Source organism: Scomber scombrus, chromosome 19 (genome assembly GCF_963691925.1).
Source record: "Scomber scombrus chromosome 19, fScoSco1.1, whole genome shotgun sequence".
NCBI classification, from domain to species: Eukaryota; Metazoa; Chordata; class Actinopteri; order Scombriformes; family Scombridae; genus Scomber; species Scomber scombrus.
In genome coordinates, this window is record NC_084988.1 from 10,420,150 (window position 1) to 10,438,516 (window position 18,367).

The 18,367-nt window shown below is 39.5% G+C and overlaps 1 protein-coding gene across 1 annotated transcript; it reads right to left on the reverse strand.

Annotated features, from left to right (window-relative positions):
• Positions 1–1,577: 1,577 nt before the first annotated feature.
• LOC134000612 (serine/threonine-protein phosphatase PP1-beta catalytic subunit-like) lies at positions 1,578–17,392 on the reverse strand. The gene is made up of 8 exons (XM_062440003.1): positions 17,335–17,392; positions 11,760–11,891; positions 5,787–6,017; positions 5,579–5,683; positions 5,354–5,425; positions 4,547–4,698; positions 3,813–3,947; positions 1,578–3,687 (listed from the first exon to the last, which is right to left on the reverse strand). The coding sequence occupies exons 1-8, from the start codon at positions 17,384–17,386 to the stop codon at positions 3,583–3,585; spliced, it is 984 nt and encodes a 327-aa protein (XP_062295987.1). The 5' UTR covers positions 17,387–17,392; the 3' UTR covers positions 1,578–3,582.
• Between the last annotated feature and the right edge of the window lie 975 nt (positions 17,393–18,367).

Genomic DNA, 18,367 nt, shown 5'->3' on the forward strand with positions numbered 1-18,367 from the left:
TTTATTTGTCTGTGCTTGGTAACATTAAAAGTTGACAAGAAGTAAACCTGCTTGTCTCATCAGCAGCTGGTGTGTAAGGTGAGTGAAGAAAGACTGCAGACGCAACACTACATACAAACAGATTTAAATTTTAGATTTATAATATTGCATAGCTGTTTGAAAAACAACCACAACCTCATCTTCATCGACAGACTCACAGTGGCAATGGAAGAACCACAGCTACGAAAGCCTTCTGGGCGCAGAAAGGAGATGAGACCCTACAGCCTGAGGTCTTTTGACAGACCTGATTTGATGATGGCTGAAACAGCTGATGTACAAAATGCACAGGTTCGACTAACCATACTATGAATTCACATACTGTGTGATATTCTTAAAATTACCAGACATAATAAGTTTTATTGTGGGAATCATACATTCATGTTTCAGGTATTAACTTCCTTGCAGATAAGTTCAAATTGTGACTCTTTAATTCTTTCCCAGGAGAACTCCACAATCAGCTCACAGACCATCATCTACTATACTCTATTCTTTGTGAAAGTGGTACTGTGGCTCACCTTTGCCTGGATTTTGTCTTACCTCCACCTGGGCACTCAGTGTTTTGTCCTGGTACTGACCTTCGGCTTGCCAAAAGCTGTGAACTGGGCAAGGAGGCGTCTGAAGGGACCAGTAACACAAACTGTCACACTGGAGCACATGAGCACATGAGCAGAAAAAATAAAAGAATGAATGAGGTCCTCTGATTTTCATTGATTTCTATTAGTAAGAGAATTTTCATGACACATTTCACTGCACCTTATCTTGCTTGAATATGACTGACTGTATTTAACCTGATGATTTTTGCCTTGTGTGGGTCTTTTCTACTTCATGCAACAGAAAAATGCTATTGAATAGTCAGACAATAAAGTGTATAGTGAATAGTGAGTTGGTCTTAAACATTTATAGAAATACATTTAATGCAGCAAAAGTGAAAAAGCAAAAGAAACAACAGTTTTAGTTTCCATCCATTTTATTGAATTTATACTTTCAAACAAACTTGTACAAATTGCAAAACTGCTTTTGGTAATACCTCATTGTTTTATTATCATATTAGGAAATTAATTAAGTGAATAAAAAGTAAACAATGTGAAAAGAGAACATAGAAATACAACAGAAAGAAGAATGCCACAGAGAGCAAAGAAAGAAAGACAGAAAAGAGGCAACTGATTTCCATAGTCAACTGTTTGTAGCATATTTGCAGTAGACTGAAGCTGAATTGCCAACCAGTGTAATTGCTGGTCAGGAGAATAGAAGTACCTATTTGTGGTAAATGACACAAGATTTTGTACTGGCAATGTAATGAAAAGCCCATCCTTAACTGTCTGGTTTGAAATTTACAATGTCAGATTTGTATTATTTTGTATTGCACTACTGTATTTATACACCAGGTGGCATCAAAATCACACACAGCAATGCCAAAACCCCCCGGTCCTGCCACCCACTCCTATCGCTGCCAGTTTTCATATTCTGTACCAACAGACACAGGTGACATGAAAGGCAGATGGCTGACAAATGCAAACTTTCTTCATTTAGTTATTTTGCTATGTGCTCACACACACACACACGCACACACACACTGCAGTAAGCATTTAAAATATTGTGGAGCATTTTGTGAAGCTTACTTTGTATTCCTGGTTTCTAATACTGTAAGGGCTTACTTAGATAAGTCAGACACTTGCAAAACCATAGCCACTACTATCACACACTTCCATATCCCTACCTGCTTTTTAACACAAAGGCCCAATTACCAAAGCACAGTTTTTGTTAGCACTTACATACCATTTATCCAGTATGTCTGCATTTATAATACTGATCATTAGTAACTGTCTAATGTAAATTAGTGAAATGCCTGTGCATGGATTTAACTTTCCACGGGCACAAATTCATACAAATCTCTCGGCTTCTTCTACTGTCTTTATGAATATCGAGGGTATATGCAGGAATCCTGAACTTAAATTAAATACCATTTAAGACCTTTTTTTAAGACCCTTCACAAAGATTTTAAGCCCTCATCGCAAGTTCTAAGCTCAGCATCTTCTAGTACTAACCGATTACATCGGCGACACACTTGAACTTACATTTACTATTGTTTTATGTACTTTAAGATAACTAAACAGTCTTAGTTTATGATAACTCCTTATCAACGAAACATAATTCAGATACACGGGGTGGGAACAAAGCACAAGAGAATGCACGAGAGTGCCTAACCCAATGCAAGGTTTATTAGACAGAGAAACCATTAGCGGTGGTGTGTAGAGACGGCTGCGTTGCACAGAAATGTTGTGTCCTATAGTGGCTTTGTGTCTAGCACTTAGCACGCCTCACAGTTATTCCCAAAGATGGGCCTCAGCCATGGTTCCAACCGTTCTAATAGTTGTCTTTTTCAGATGACGTCAAATCTAGCAGAATTCCATTAATGAACTACACAGCATCCCAATACGCGCCTACGAAATGATTAAATTCAGGTAAACGTTAGCATACAACCTCTTTGGACATTGCATTGAAACTTGTATTGAAAAAATGATATGCATTGAAACCAAGTTATAAAATCTAATACTTTGGAAAATGGCATTTAATACTTTTTAAAGGGCCTTAAACTTTGCTAAATTTATTTATCAACTTTTAATACATTTTAAGACCCCATGGACACCCTGCAAAAGGATTATATGGGGGAAATTATCTTGATGAAAACACATGATAAATAGACCTGGGAAAATGTCAATATCAGCTCTGTGTGAGAAGTGGCATATTTTTGTGCGGGGTGTGGAGTCGAGGCACAGGGAGGCATAACTGAGTGGGGCAATCAATGTCCAGAGGGCGTTGTGTTCAGGTAGAGCGTGTCCACTGCCAGCAGCATATGATAAAGCCTCTATATATCATTCAAGCCGGTCTGTTCACATTCTTTGCTACTCACAGGGAGGTGCACTTTTTCAAAGGTTAAATATATATAAAATATGTATATGCACAACAACTGCAAGTGCACCACAGATGCTTTAATCTGTTTATACTGTTAAATTGGAATGTAAGAAATGTTATTTGCGTCTACGGATTTAGCGTTGCACGGAAATCTCATCCCATTGAAATACACTGGAAGGATTCTCTCTGCTTTTTGAGAGATCAAGGCAAAACAATGTTAAATATCCATTTTGTTTTGGTTGAGGAACTGAAAAGGAATTCCTCTAACTCAGTCGCTTTGCCTCTCTACACATTAGAGAGGCCATTTTCCTCACACAACTCAAGAAAACCTCGAATGGCATTGGAAGTATATTCACAAAAAAAAGTGTTAATAATATCAAAAATACCAACAAACAGGCAAAAAAATTAAACAGATTGGTCACAGCAAATTTATGTACACATACACATTAAGAAAAGAGCTGTCAGTGGAGTTGGGAAGAGGGTTGGGTCAGTGGGAGAGAACGAGGAGAAAGATTTGGGCAATTAGATAAGCCCTGTATCTTCGCCATACAGGGGAGTTACAGAGGTTGCCTTGAGGGCAGACCAGGGACGGACAGGGTGAGGAGGAGGGGGAAAGCCAAGGCTGCATGTTCACCTCTTCTTGGGGGCTTGAGCGGTGCGGGGTGGGGTGACGGGCCGACCAGAATTTACACCACCATACTGGTACTTGGCCTTCTTCTCTGAGGGCTTTAAGATCTTTAAATGATGAAACACAAACAGAAACAGTGAGATGATGCAATGTTTTAGCAATGCAGCACGTTTCCAACTATTAAAACCCAAAGGAAGGTAGCAAAAAAACAAAAAACAAGTCCACCATCTACCTGGAAGGAGCACATGAGGGATTCATCGACACTCATCATGCCGCCTGCGTTATCAAACTCCCCGCAATAGTTTGGAGCAGAGAAAAGTGTGACCAGTTGGCGTTTGGCAAAGAACTCATATCCATCCTCCACAACCTGTTGGAAGACGTGACATTATTCGAACGCCTACAGCAATCAATATCAAGAAACAGATCTTCAGCAATCGTTATTTTCAGAGTCCAAATTTTCTGTTGAGGTTGAGTGTACAAAACCACCTACACCTGAATCAATATGAAACACCCTAACACAGAGCTGAAATAGCTGTGACTAATTTAAACAGTAACAACAGCTGTGTTGAAATGATTAGTCCTTTAATCGATGAATAGAAAAGTTAAAAATTGGAATAGTGATCAATAGTTTTTGGTCATTTATCAGGTAAACATACCTGATGTCAGTGTCACAAATACAAACAGTGGCTTTGCATTCTCTGTTTCATACCATTTTAATAAAGCAAAAAAAATCTAGTGCTGAATAAAGTCATGATGAATGTCAATTTCAAATGCATGAGAAAAATCAGGATGGAACAGGAAATTAGGGGCTACACTGCTACACTAGCTAATTTTTTCATACCAAAACTAGTTTGAGTTCCAACAAAAGAAAATAAACCAAAAAAACAAGATAAATGTGCTTGTCATGTTCTTCCTGTATGTGTACATCATATCCAGGCCTTCCACCTTAATCCCCTTCCTAATCACCTGGTGGGCTCTGCAGATGAGGTCCAGGTCATGACGGTTTAGGAACTTGCTGACCACGTCGGCCCCAAAGGTGAAGGACACCCCGCGGTCATTCTCTCCCCAGCCTTGTACATCCTTATCTGGGTCAGACCACAACAGGTCACACAGCAGGCCTATGAGACACACAAGGAGAGGAGAGATGTACAGGGCAGATAGAGACAAGGGACACATAAATCAGGAAAAGAGCTGAAAGGAGAGAACAGACAGGTAACGGTGGAAACAATGTGCCGAAGATCCAGCTCACTTTGCTGATGTAACGCAGAAGATTCTGACATAACAGTCTTTTACTCAGGAAGAGAGAGGCGGCATGTTTTGGTTTAAAGGTAAACTTAAATTCCAGGGAGAAATCCAGAGGAAGTGAACATGTTCAGTATCATGTGCCAGCGCGCACACACACACACACACACACACACACACACTAGTGCTGGGCGGTATACCAGTTCACACCGAATACCGGTGTATATTTTCGTTATGATATGAATTTTGAATGTACCGCCATACCGGTGTATTTCATTAAACAACGTTTAGAAAGCTGCGCCGCGCGACACTGTTTCAGACGGGATCCTTTTCAGTGTTGCGCTTCCTGCCTCTCGACAAACAGCAGAAGATGTGTGCCTACCGAGCGGGTTAAGATGATAGTTCACGCAACACATCCTGGTTTTTAATAATTAGTCAGTAAACTCGGCATTGTCTGACGCAGGCTGGAAAATGTGCACTTTTATTTACAGTTAAAAACATTCCACACACACACACAAGCATGCACTGTACCTGTATCAGGTACATCTGTTGGCCTCATGATCCTGCGGATCTGCTCCATTGACTGCAAATCAGGCGATAGCCCTGTAATGGAAAATAAAAAAGTTCATCTTTGATTTAATAATGGCTGATCTTTTGATAATGAGCTGCCTTGTTTTTTTGTAATTATTTTGAACAAGGACATCACATTGGGGACAAGGAGAAGAGGAGATGAGTTACTAACTGTAGCCGTCTCACCTCCGTGGCAGCAGAAGATCTTCTCATCAATAATAGCAGCAATGGGGAGGCAGTTAAAGCAGTCAGTGAAGGTCTTCCACAACTTAATGTTGAATCTGCGCTTGCCTGGTGGAGCACATAAACACACATTATTATACGTGGAATATATGTGTCCTTCAGGTGGGTTTATGTATGTATATATGTGTAAGAAGAGTTGATATCTACTCACACTCATCGTAGAATCCATAGATACGGTTGATGGAAGCACACTCGTGGTTGCCCCTGAGCAGGAAAAAGTTCTCTGGGTATTTGATCTTGTAGGCCAACAGCAGGCAGATGGTTTCCAGGGACTGTTTACCTCTGTCCACGTAGTCACCCAGGAAAAGGTAGTTCGCCTCTGGAGGAAAGCCACCATACTCAAACAGCCTCAGTAGATCTGTGTACTGTCCATGGATATCACCTGAGGACACAATGTGAGAGGGAAGGGGAGACAAGGTGTTAATATGACTATTTTCTTTAAGTGCAGTCACAAGGATAGGATGAGAGGAACATCATTGAGTGAAAGGGGAAAAAAACAGTGGGGACGCAGACAGAAATCATGAAAAGACATTAAAATATAAAGTAACTGCAGGACTTCACAAAAAAGCAAATACTTTTAGTTTTTCAATCTCCAATCAACAGACTCACCCACACGTACATATGCATCCACGCTTCCTACTATCTCTCAGAATCCATTTGGATTTTTCAGACCGCTGCCACATATGTAGGTTGATGAGGATATATGACTGTGCGGCTGTTTTACCGGGGCTGCAGCAGCAAAGCTCAAAGATACACACATACACACAAAATGACAATTGCCACCGGATCAATGCTGTGGCCCCTGGGAGATGAGCTACCGAGGGAAAGAATACTGACAATCCAGGCTAATCGTAAAAATAAAGGACGCACATACACACGTCCGCACAAACTAACATTAATTTGAACAACTCTCGCAGGAACTCGGGTCACCGCCTTATCTCTTTTGGCATCAGTCAGGCAGCGTTGAGCCGGAGGCGCTCTTACCAAAGCACAGGATCTCTGCAGGGGAGACTCACTCCATCACCTAGCGAAGACCTGCTTCCTTTTTATATCCTCTTGCACCAACTTGAGAGCTGCTCTACTTTAGGCTAAGTGCTCCAGACACAGAGGACTGCATAGAGCCTCATGAGAAAGGCTTAGACAATAATAACAGGTTTCATCATGTCCAAAACGGAAAGGAGATTCATGCGCCACACTCTTTTTATGGCAATGCTTCATTACAAGATGGTACCAAAGACAAATTAAAATTAAATAATATGCCTTGTTAAGCCATGCAGCTGTCTGGCCCTGAGATTAAAATGACCAACACAAATTGCCATGTTTTACTGCAGTCATGACGGTGGCTGGTATGATCTTTCCTATTTCGTGGTGACCGTCAGTGATCTAGGCACCAAAACAGAAACGACTGGCACCAAAACCATATGGCTACAGGCCTTTACTTATTTTTCCTTGAATCTTAGGGTTGGCATTCAAATACACACTTTTCCGTGCAAATGAATAATTAAAGGAATAGCCTTGAATGTTCTTTTTTAAATTCGCATTTGTGTTGTGCTAGCTAGTCGGTTTGTATTCCACCATCAATCACTTTACTCCAGACAAGCAGCCTTAGTTTGCCATCTACAGTTTGATGTAGGTACTGGTACTGGTAACCACACCACAGTCCTTCAAATCAATTAAACATGATCAGAACTTCAATGAAAAGGTGTTTCAGTTAGTGCACTACTTTTGCAACATTAATCCAGGTTGCAAGCTGTCACTATGAAATCTGAAAATTGTGTAAATTTTACAAACTATTGCTTAAGTTGCTGCGTGGAGTTTGAAAGTTGAGTGGGATCTCTCCGGGAGTACCCTTCCTCCCACAGACCAAAAAAACATGCAGATTAGTTTAATTGGTCACTCTAAATTGCCCGTAGGTATGAATGTGAGTCTTTTTCTATATATGACTGGCGACCTGTCCAGGGTGTACCCCGCCTATCGCCCAATGTCAGCTGAGACTGGCTCCAGCTCCCCCATGACCCACTAGAGGATAAGCGGTAAAATAAAAAAAAGAATGAATAAGTGCTTTAGTTGCTGTTTTCAATCCTATTTTAAATGTTAACGTGTCATAGCAGAGTGAAAGTGACGGTGGATTAAAAGTAGGCATCCATGTGTCATAAATATTTCATCAAAACGAGAACTATTTTTGCTTTTCAGTATTCCAGTTTTATATTGAAAGATTATTGCCTTTCTTTTTGGGTTCTAATTATGTGAATGTTAGTTTGCCACAAAAGAATAATCAGACATCTTAATTACTTTGTCAATGATCATACATTACATGAGTATGAGTCTACATTGTTCTAAGATAGCTAAAACAAGGAACAGACTTGAAGACTGTTGAAACCTATGTTAAAAACATGAAACTTTGTATAAACATTTATACAAGATTTTGTTTTTAGTCTTGGCAGTCAGACTGCCAAGATTAAAAAAAAAGACTAATTTACTCTGTTGTTCAGTATGTGCTGCTACATACTGAACAACAGAGTAAATACAGAGGACAACACAGAACACAAATTCCGGTATTTGTCTGTACCAAAACAGAAATGGACATGCAATAAAAGACTAGTGATGCTTATTTATGCTGCCTTTGGCACAGAAAAGGGAAAAAGATGGGGACAAAAAAAAAGAAGCTAAATCCGGATGAAATGGTGGATACAGAAACATGGCAACACAAACTGTAATCTCTGTAGAGACAGTTAGAGGTGAGTGAACTTTGTAAGAGCAGGGCCAATTTCAGCTGAGCTGTGGCTCAGTAGCAAAACCTGGATGAAATGGATTATAAAATAATACTCTTTTGCTCAGTGCACACCACGCGATTTCTCTGCTTTGTTGGCACTGTGAATACACTCTTTTTATTGTTATTCCCCCCCGCTCCAACCAGCGACGCTGACCGACTGTCCATGTTTATATCGATATAAATGGAAAGGCCACAATTTATTGTCTGTTTGTTTGAAAGTGCCTCACTCTAGAAGAGGTACTTCATGTGGGTTTTCACTCTAATTACCTTCAACATCACTGTAAGAGACGACGCATGAATGAGTTACTATCAAACATATGAACTTGTGGGCTTTGGACCGGATTTCTATGGGGTAGCCCCTGCCTGCCTGCTGACAAGGAATTTACTCAGCCTGTCTCTGCAGTGTCAAAACAGTCCCAGAATAGCAGCAGAGAGATTTAGGGTTTAAAAAGCAGAGCAAAAGGCCGAAAGGTAGCGCTGAACCTGAGGTCATTGTTATAAATTAGCAAAATTTGTCTCAGAAGACAACGCAATATAAAATCAATGGCCTTGACATAAACTTTATAATAATAAAAAATAAACAGTGTATATATAATGACATGTGTCCCACCCACATGTAGCACAGGCATTTATATTTATGTCACGCTATTATGCCGTGACAGAACAGGAAACTAGATCATCTGAATAAGTAATAATCCAACAAACATTAAAAAAACAAAAAACAAAACAGTGCCAGCATAATGTAATCTGCATTAGGACGCTGGTACTGTAAATAAATATGCTGCTGCATGACACTGTGTAGTCAGATAATCAACTGGTTCAAAAGCACCCACTTTAAAAATCAGTCTGAGGAACACAGAAGAATAGTGCTCAGGGCACATTTCAAAATGGAAACAACAAATAAATACAAAAGTCCAAACAGGCCGAATTTGTACATAACTGTAATATAGTTTATATTTGCTGAAAACAATTTAATTCAAATTATTCTCAAATATAGGCTCCACTTTACACAAAAAAAGCAAATGCTAAGAAAAAAGAAAAATACCTCACTGAGAAACTTGTTATTCGTGCAGTTAGTCGACAGGGAGCATAAACAGAGCACAGTTTAATGTATGGTGAAAGAATATCACCTTGTAGGCACATATAACTCCTCATGATGCTCACATCATTAACTGAGCCGAGTTAGACAGTGATATAAATAAATGTGCAGCTGCACTTGGGGAGCTGGTATAACAAGTATAACAATGTGAAATGTAAACAATAAATAAAATGTACTTGAGGGCAGGAGATTAATACCAGCTGCCAGTGTGTTTGACAAGCTCACATATCAACCTATTCTAGGTTCCTTAGTCAAGACACTTTAATTAACTTTTGCATTATAAAATGTTTTATTACACCCTCTCCTTGTCTGTGACCTGTTTGTGCTACTAGTGAGTCAGTGCTTGCAATGAGAAAAGTTTGACAAATTGTTTCAGTCTGGTTTGTTTTGGATATATCTCCCCATTAATCTCTTAGCACTATTGAAGTTTTGAAAATGAATTTATAAATGCTACCACAGAATACCAAACCAACACATATCTAGGATAAAAATATTGCTCAATTATTTCAACAGGTTAACGAATCAATTACAGTTTGCATAGTTTTCTCCCACTCTACTATTGTGGTTAAAATGCAACCCTTTGTAATTTCATAAAGGATTGTGATTGCACGGTGCTGTTAATCATTATCATCTTTTATGTGTATTATTTTAGTAATAAAAATAACTAGCACATCTTGACGCTGAGGATTTCATTATTTTATTAGTCTGGCTGCAAAAACGTTGTTAAAACCACTGTATTCAGAGGAAAGTTTATATTACTCTGTTTAAATAAATCATAAAGCCAAATGGTGGCAAAGCTGCAAGTCTGAGCAAAATTGTGCTAGTAGTATAAAGTTTAGCACGTGAGAGCGAGTGAGACCAGAACTTGATCCTTATTGCCTTAGTAAATAATTAAAGGCGTTCACTGGTTGGTCTTTATGGTCAGCTTACCATCACAGCAATGGGTTAAAGCCAAGTAATCAGTTTGAGGTTAGAAGTTCAGCACAAAACAAAGAGAGTTAAGGGGAGACAAAGAAACCTCACACAGCGACAGATAACACCACCTGAAACTCATGCATATTTTAGAGTAACGTATCAGGGTTAGGACTACATAGAGGAAGGCCTTTCAAAAATGAGAAGCAATGAAAGACAATGTGTGTGGGAGGAAAGTGGTATGAGAAGAGTCATGGATGAACCGTGTGTAGGCCTGAGTCTATAAGTGAGCTTGTGTACTGTATTTTCAAGGACTGACACATACTGTATATTAGACGGTTCAGAGTTGCGCTCAGTTGCGCTGCTACCCTGGAGGGAAGAGATAACACTTGTGGGAGTGTGCAGGAGCCAGCTAGAGATAGTTGATAGTGATAGTTGAGGCTATTTCAACTGCTGAGGGGGAGCTGACTTGCCGTAGTGGGGTAAATATGCTCCCTCAGGTAGCCAAGTGATACACAGTCTGTGTATATGTGTGCAATTCCCCTTCATGTATCCCTCTGTAGTGTACACAGAGAAGTCGGGTCGAGAGAGAAAGGCCGTGGCAGTGTTATCCAGTCTGGTTACATAAGTAAACTCTGAGCTGCATCAAAGAAATAGATTGCTGCTCTGGGGTGTGCAGACCGGGCTTTGTGGCCTGTGCTCTGCAGAGTGGGAGTTTGTCATTGGCCCTCAAAAGTCAGACCGGAGCTTTCTGCTTGAGCTGCACTTTAAGAAATTAAAATTATGTTGTTGTTGTTGTTGTTTGACATTTGTGAACGGCTATACCAGGCAAATACTCGAGCCGTACACAGTCATAAAAAATCAATAACTGGACCACAGAACTAGCAGACATAAAGTGACAACCTTTTGTTTTGCTTATCACAAGTCAACAGGCTTTTGCTGGCATGGCCTTTTTATCTATACTAGCCTGTCATTAAATTTCATTTAATTACTTATTTGCAGTGCTGTATGCGATATCAAATAAACCTTTGAGCTGGGGAACACACAGGAGCACTGCACTCATTTTAAGGTCTCAGGTATTTGGCTGGCAGTTACTGCTGGTATAAATCAGGGAATGTTTGATATTTGGGTCAGTATGCTGTTTTTATACAATTATTTTCAGATTATAACTTTCCCTCCTGTGGTTGTAAGCGTTTAAACTCAGAAGTGCTTTAATGGAAATGTGACAGTGGGGCACAGGAGAGTAAGATGAACACAATACAGAAAGGTAAGCACAGAGTAGAAGATGAGATGGTGAGAAAAATGACAGAAAAAAAGGAGCAGAAAGGGAAAACACTGACCACAGATCTTAAGGGGCGCCTCAAGCTCCAGGAGGATGGGCTGGCTGAGGAAGATCTCCCTTGATTTGATGCAGAGGCCCCGCACTTCTGCCTCGGACATCTGGACTATCTTCCCGGGGCGGCATCCCCGCACTGGAGAGGAGAGAAAAGACAAGATGCTGTCATTGCTATCAACAGTAATTATCATCACTGTCAGTGCTAACGCAGCAGTGGCAGCACCGGCAACCGCGAAAAACACCACAGAGCTCTCTAATGCACGTGAGGCTGCTTTTAACATCTTTCATAGAGAGGATACTTACCATTTCAAAAAAACAACTAAATTTAATAACCCACCTTCGAACACTGGACACAAATTATGGAGTTAATTGTACTGTACTATATAGTGCAATTTAAACTGTTGGAGCTTTTTAACAGAACAAACCATAAAATGTAAAGATGCTGATCCGGCGGCGGCCATGATTGCAGGAGCTGTCCAGGGTACTTCATATTTGAGTTTTTCCCCATCGCTCATTGTCGCAGAGTGCAGGATTTCATTATCAAAGCTGTTGTAAAAAGACCACCTGACTACTCAGATCAGATCATTACTCAGATTGTCACCTGACACTGAAGCTGTCGGAGCGCACAGCGGACCCTCTCTCATCTGATGCTAACACTATGTGACCAACTGTGCCATCTCCCTCATCTCTCCTCACCTCCATCCTCATCTTCCTGGCTGGCTCTGTGTGACTATAAGATTTCAGAAAAAAGTTGTTATCATGCTGGTTAACATATAATTTTTATTGTAGCCTGCTTTTTTATTCTTAACATGTTCTATATCTATATCTTTCTGTAGTATCCTATTTTCTGTTTATTTTAAGTAGCCTATTTTGCACCATATTACCAAGATAGGTTATGTGAAAAACCAATAAAGTAAATATTTATATAAATAACTAATATAACTAACTTAACTTATACAAAATGGTATATAACTAAAGCACAAATAAAATAACTTAAAGCTAGCCTCGGTAGCTGCCTTGTGTACCAGTTAACTGTGACAGAGAGCATCCTTTACAGTATGTCAGGATTTACTGTTCCAAACTTTTTCAGCAGTAAATTCGGCACATTTTGGTTTATTGTGTTGTTTTTGGGCAATGCTTTGGTATCTCCACTTAATTTTCTACATGGCTGTTTTAAGACTGTGGTCACTGAGTTGTACTGATTCGACTTTGTCACCAAATAATATCACATATATATATATATAAGAGAAGACTATGGACCAGTATTTCTTTTATTTTTTTGTCATATCAAAATGTGTGTCCTATGTAACTTCATTTTTTTTAAAAATAAATACAAACTTTTTAAAAGTTCTCATGATAGTTGTGAACAGGCAGGGGCGGGGCACTTCAGGATTGCAGGCCCACCCAGCTTGTGGGGGCTGCGGATGTATACTTTATGGCCCAGAACGCTGTTATGATAGTATAATTTTTCACCAAAGGAGGGAAAAAAAAACCCCATCGAACTGCAGAACCACAAAGCGATCTTTAAATCTGATGAGCTGTCAGCGTAATGATTCTGTAGCTTAACGCTGCTTAGTCTCAGCCATACTTAAGAAACCCACTGCTTAGACTATGAGAACAGCTTGCATCTTCGGCAGCGGTGTGGGTTTATTGGCTGTGTAGTTGCACTGTACACACGCTTTAAGCCTACTTCCTGGCGTTCTGCCACAGCTCGGGGTGCAGATTTATCTTATAGCGATGAAAAGAGGAGTGAGAAATGCAAACCTTTGCTGCACTCAGCAGTTGAAATAGACAGAGATATGAAAAGTGAGATTATACATGAAAACTGCTTCCTAGTGACAATACTTTGTGGCTGGAAGTTAAGTTCCATCTAGTTTCTAAAATCTGCATATGATGTATTTGATATTTGCTTTATTTCATATTTAGACAGCCTGCAAAGTGAATGTAATGTCTCACAAAGACGGCATCATTAAAAAAAAAAACCAAAATCAGTCACATGACATTACTTCTACGCAAAATCTACATAAATGAATAGTCTGAAGTATGGTCATATGATTATAATAAAACAGTGACCACTTGTGTCTTGTCACCACATTAATACACAGACAGTAAATGATAATTAGACTGCAGCCTGCTCCCTTTAATAGTGCTAACAGAGAATAATTAGACTGCATTACTTTCAAATGACGTATCCGTTTGACGTCACAAAAATCACATCATTGTACCGCATAAAGATGAGCCACTGAGGGAACAACAGTGATGAACAAATCCATGACTGAGGACTTATGTAATAACCAACCTTTTTTTTATATTGGCTTAAAGCTTGACGCCCACTAAAGACTCCAATAAAGGATGGTGAAACAAACGCCTATTAGTCAGAGGAAGTTTCCTTAAACCCCTTTTCCCCATTGCCTTTTTGTTTCCTTTTTTTTTTTAAAGATGAAAAACTGTTGAATAGTTTCAAATGGATTAACTCATGTACTGTAGTGGTGAGGAATTCCCATGGCTTAGTGTGCATTTTATTGTGTATAACTATACACAAGTGTACACGCATGCTACTTACACACTGTACTCCCTCACTGTCAATGTCTCATGTCATGTAATCCAGCCAAATCTGAGTAAAAAGTGACTAACACAGTGGGAATCTGGATGGTCAAAGACGGTGCTTCTGTGGGGCCAAAAATAACTATTCTTAGGCTCCTAGTGTTGCTTTACACCATCAATGTCACACAATCACTTTTCTTTATCATCCATCCATCTATCTGCGCTGCTTCATGTGCTGTGTATGGCGTGAAGCGTGAAATTGCAAAAGTAGGGCTCTTCACTCAACGGCCAGTCCTCATCAGAGCTGAGCAAGCTAAGCTTGGATGCTTAGTCCGCTCAGCTTTAACACTGAACCTTTCACTGTTAGTACTTCTGCAGGCTGGCACTTTTACAAGGGATTACGTTATTAAGAACATTGAGGGGCAAAGGCTAAAATCAAGCAATGACAAGGATTTGCAACCATCATAAACCAGATCACTGTTTGTGTGTGTGTGTATGTAATTAACTGATTGTACACGTCTCGAGAAAGTGACAGACTGTTCTAAAAGTTTTAATCCCAATGAATAAGCAGTCTCAGGGATACTCTGCTTTTCCTCAAGGCTGTATTTTCTCAAACAGAAAATCAAACAGTAAACTATTATGTGATGGGATGCAGCATAAAAGCTTGAGGCCCTTCTAAATTGTCTGGGTAAAAAAACTTAGCGCTGGATAATTAGTAGTCTTTTGATAGCATACATCTGTGTGGAACTTGAGAAAATAGCAGCAGAAAATAGTGCATGTGATTAAGAGCAGAACTGTTTTTGTTACATCAAAAAATACGCTATCCATGAAAACACAGAGTGGGTGTAAGTGGGTTTCTGCTAAGTTGCAGGATGTATTTTGTTGGTAAGTTTCACTGAACCCTTTCGAATAAGGTTTCTTAAATGTTTTCAGACCAGGCCTCGCCTCTTCTCCCTTTGGATCCAGACACATGTAATTAACAAGTACCACCCATGTAAACAACCAAAAAAAGAAACCGATTTAAAACAGACATTAATCCTATTCCTAAATTATTTGCACATGTGCTTGATTCTAACCCTCGTGTGAGTTCACGCCACAAACAGTAAAGCTTAACAATTATGTAAGAAGCAAATGAGCCAATAACGTCCAAATCAATTAGTCACATGTAGTTATTTGTTTTATGGGCATGTTTTATGAGCATGGAAATAGAAAACAGACACCGTCGCCAACTCGCACCAACAAAATCCTGACATAAATGAACACTTGTGAAACATGCAGATGCCAAGAGTCCAATTTTGTATTCACGCTGTAAGCAACAGTGTAAGTGCTGTAAGCAACTTGTTGATTGTGTTGAACACAATCAACAAGTAAACTGAGAGCCTGAGCCGATCACCGAGGCTGCAGCATGTGGAGGGCCAACAAGGTTTCCAGCTTTAAAAAACGGCCCGCCACTAGTCACAATCACAACTAGATGTCAAATACCAATTACTGTAAACCATCAATTATGATTATGCTAAGGATGCAATGCTGCTTCAAAGTAAGCTGAAAATAAACAATAATTGTTTGCAGACAGTATGGTATCATTTATTTTTCTCTTCATTTTCCAATTGATATGACCATTTGGTGGCTATGATAACTCATCAGAGCAATGAAAGCAATTGCAGCAAAGATTATGAATAACACATTTTATATGCCGGCATAGTGTCTCATCCCTCCAACAGAGTCACAGATACGGGTGGAAAGTATGCCAAGGACAGCTGAATTTGCCTTGGTGGTCTGGTGTGACTCAAGGGATATCTCACAGGGGAGAAGAAATCTCTCCGCCTTCTCTTGATCAGGTGGACTGCCAACGCAAAAAAGCATTTTTGTTCACTCCTCATACTGCCACGTTAAAAACCTAGTCCTTACATATCCACAAAAACTCTCTTTTATTTAACAAGCATATAAGCAATTAATAGATGACCTCCTTTAACCTGTGATAATCATATAAACACCCCCCACACACACACACACACACACACACACACACACAACAAACAAAACTAAACTAAATACAAGTGGAGTTAAGATTTCTCAAACACAAATTTTGTCATTCAACCAGACCAGTACTCACCCTTGTGAGTGCATTGTGGGCCCTGTCTGTATGAGAGCACTGAATCATAGCAACCTGCCCACTACAGCACACCTACAAACCTACTGTTGAGTGAGTTACAGAAATCGAACTATCCAATGACTCAAATTTGTTCAGGAGGGGGTAATGAGGAAATCCAATATCAGATAAAAGGATTAGCTACATGTTTATGTTTTAATCTTTAATTCAGGCATATTTCTAATGCTGTTTAACTTGAGTTTCCCTATACCAATCAATAATAAGCCATATGAACCAGGTCATAAACACAAAATGAGCAGTAACCCATAGCAGCGACAACTTACTGCACAGTGGAGCAAAAATGAATAGTGTCAAGGGCAGAGGCGCTGCTGAAAAAGGGTGTTCATGCTTTTAGTAAACGAGTATTAACGTAACCTACATGGTTAGGTTAACAGCTTCAGCTCTTTAGCGCCATTAAATTGTAATCCAAGCATCTTATTTTACTGTCACACCGCACAGGATAATACATTTAAAAAACTGTCCTTGCCACTCCTTCTCGGTACATTTCAGCCCTCTGTAATTCGCCAAAAATAAATGAGCAGAACTGAATACAGCAAAAAATATCAGACAGAAAGTTGAATGACATGCAAAAGTAAAGCAAACGATGGATCAAAATTGGGTGCCAAGAGTAACTTAGCAAGCGATTACAGTGAAAACAGAGATGTAGGCGTTCACTGCTGGCTGTGTTTATAAACACGGCCAGCTAACGGGGCTAGCACCGGGGATACACCGTTACGATTGGCTGTCGGTAGCCCCACCAGCTAACACTTTCCCTGCGCTTTTTCTGAAGCAACCCCGGTAGTTACAGAATAATAATAAGAGTCGGCACAGTGACGGTAGACAGCTCACTCTGTTTAACACAAGATACTTCATTTAAATTGTTCACCTTCCAGGAGCCGAGAGATGAGGCTGTCCACGTTCAATTCACCCTCCGCCATCTTCACACTGATGGTGTACAGTGCTGGGTAAATTCAATGATGCCAACATACAGTAGGGGGCGCTGTTGTCAATAAAACAGGACCAATGAAAAGTGAGCCGATATTAATTCACTTTAACCATCTTTATATTAATTATAAGAGTTTGTTTGTGGTTCTAGGCTGAGAAATATATATATACTAATGCATATCCTATATATCCTACTTATTGCATCTAGTTGTAAAACACTATGGTTTGTAAACTGCTCCTTTATATGTACATAACCCATACAACAATGTCAAATAGTGCAAATTCAAGTCATGCATGTAAAATCTTACTTAAGTTAAAGTACACGGTATGTTATCTGCAAAATGTACTTAAAATATGAAAAGCGAAGCAGCAGAGTCTGGACAGTATATTCTGTACCAGTGCATATTTTTATGGTTTGTCTGTAAATGTACACATATTTATCTCTAAAGTTTAGAGATACTTAAGTAAAATATAATCAAGCAAAGTACAAATACCTCAAAAATGCACTCCAGTGCTCACATATGCTTAATTACTTACTGTTGCTGTATGCTTGCGACATGATTAACAGAAGCAGTCGGTGGCTTTCATCACTATTGGAAGGTCATAAATTCACCATTTTCTGTTTTATCAGTAGGCTGCATCACTAATTGTGCTGATAAAGTTAGTACATGCAAGCTGATGTGTGTCTTTACTTCAAGCAGAATAATGCGTGCATCAGTGGTTTGTGCCATTTATGATATGGTGATATACTGCAGTTCCTGTGTACTGAAAAATAGGTACTATGAAGCTATGATGGTGATGACTTCCAAGACAGGCAGGCTACATGTCAGGATCTCAGTTTTAATTCGAAAATCATTTATTTCAAATAACCAAAATAGTTTTGTCACAATTAAAGGCATTGGCATTCTTTAAAACATACACAAAAATAATAACACGGTTATTACGAAGTAATTATCAGAATGGCTATGCAATGT

What these genes read in the sequence shown, in the direction of transcription:
- LOC134000612 (XM_062440003.1), bottom strand. Translation starts at nt 17,386, where the DNA reads ATGGCGGAGGGTGAATTGAACGTGGACAGCCTCATCTCTCGGCTCCTG. An exon ending in GATCTTCTGCTGCCACGGAG is followed by an intron (nt 5,426 to 5,578) that starts GTGAGACGGCTA and finishes TTTCCATTACAG; the next exon opens with GGCTATCGCCTGATTTGCAG. An exon ending in CCCTCATGTGCTCCTTCCAG is followed by an intron (nt 3,688 to 3,812) that starts GTAGATGGTGGA and finishes CATCATTTAAAG; the next exon opens with ATCTTAAAGCCCTCAGAGAA.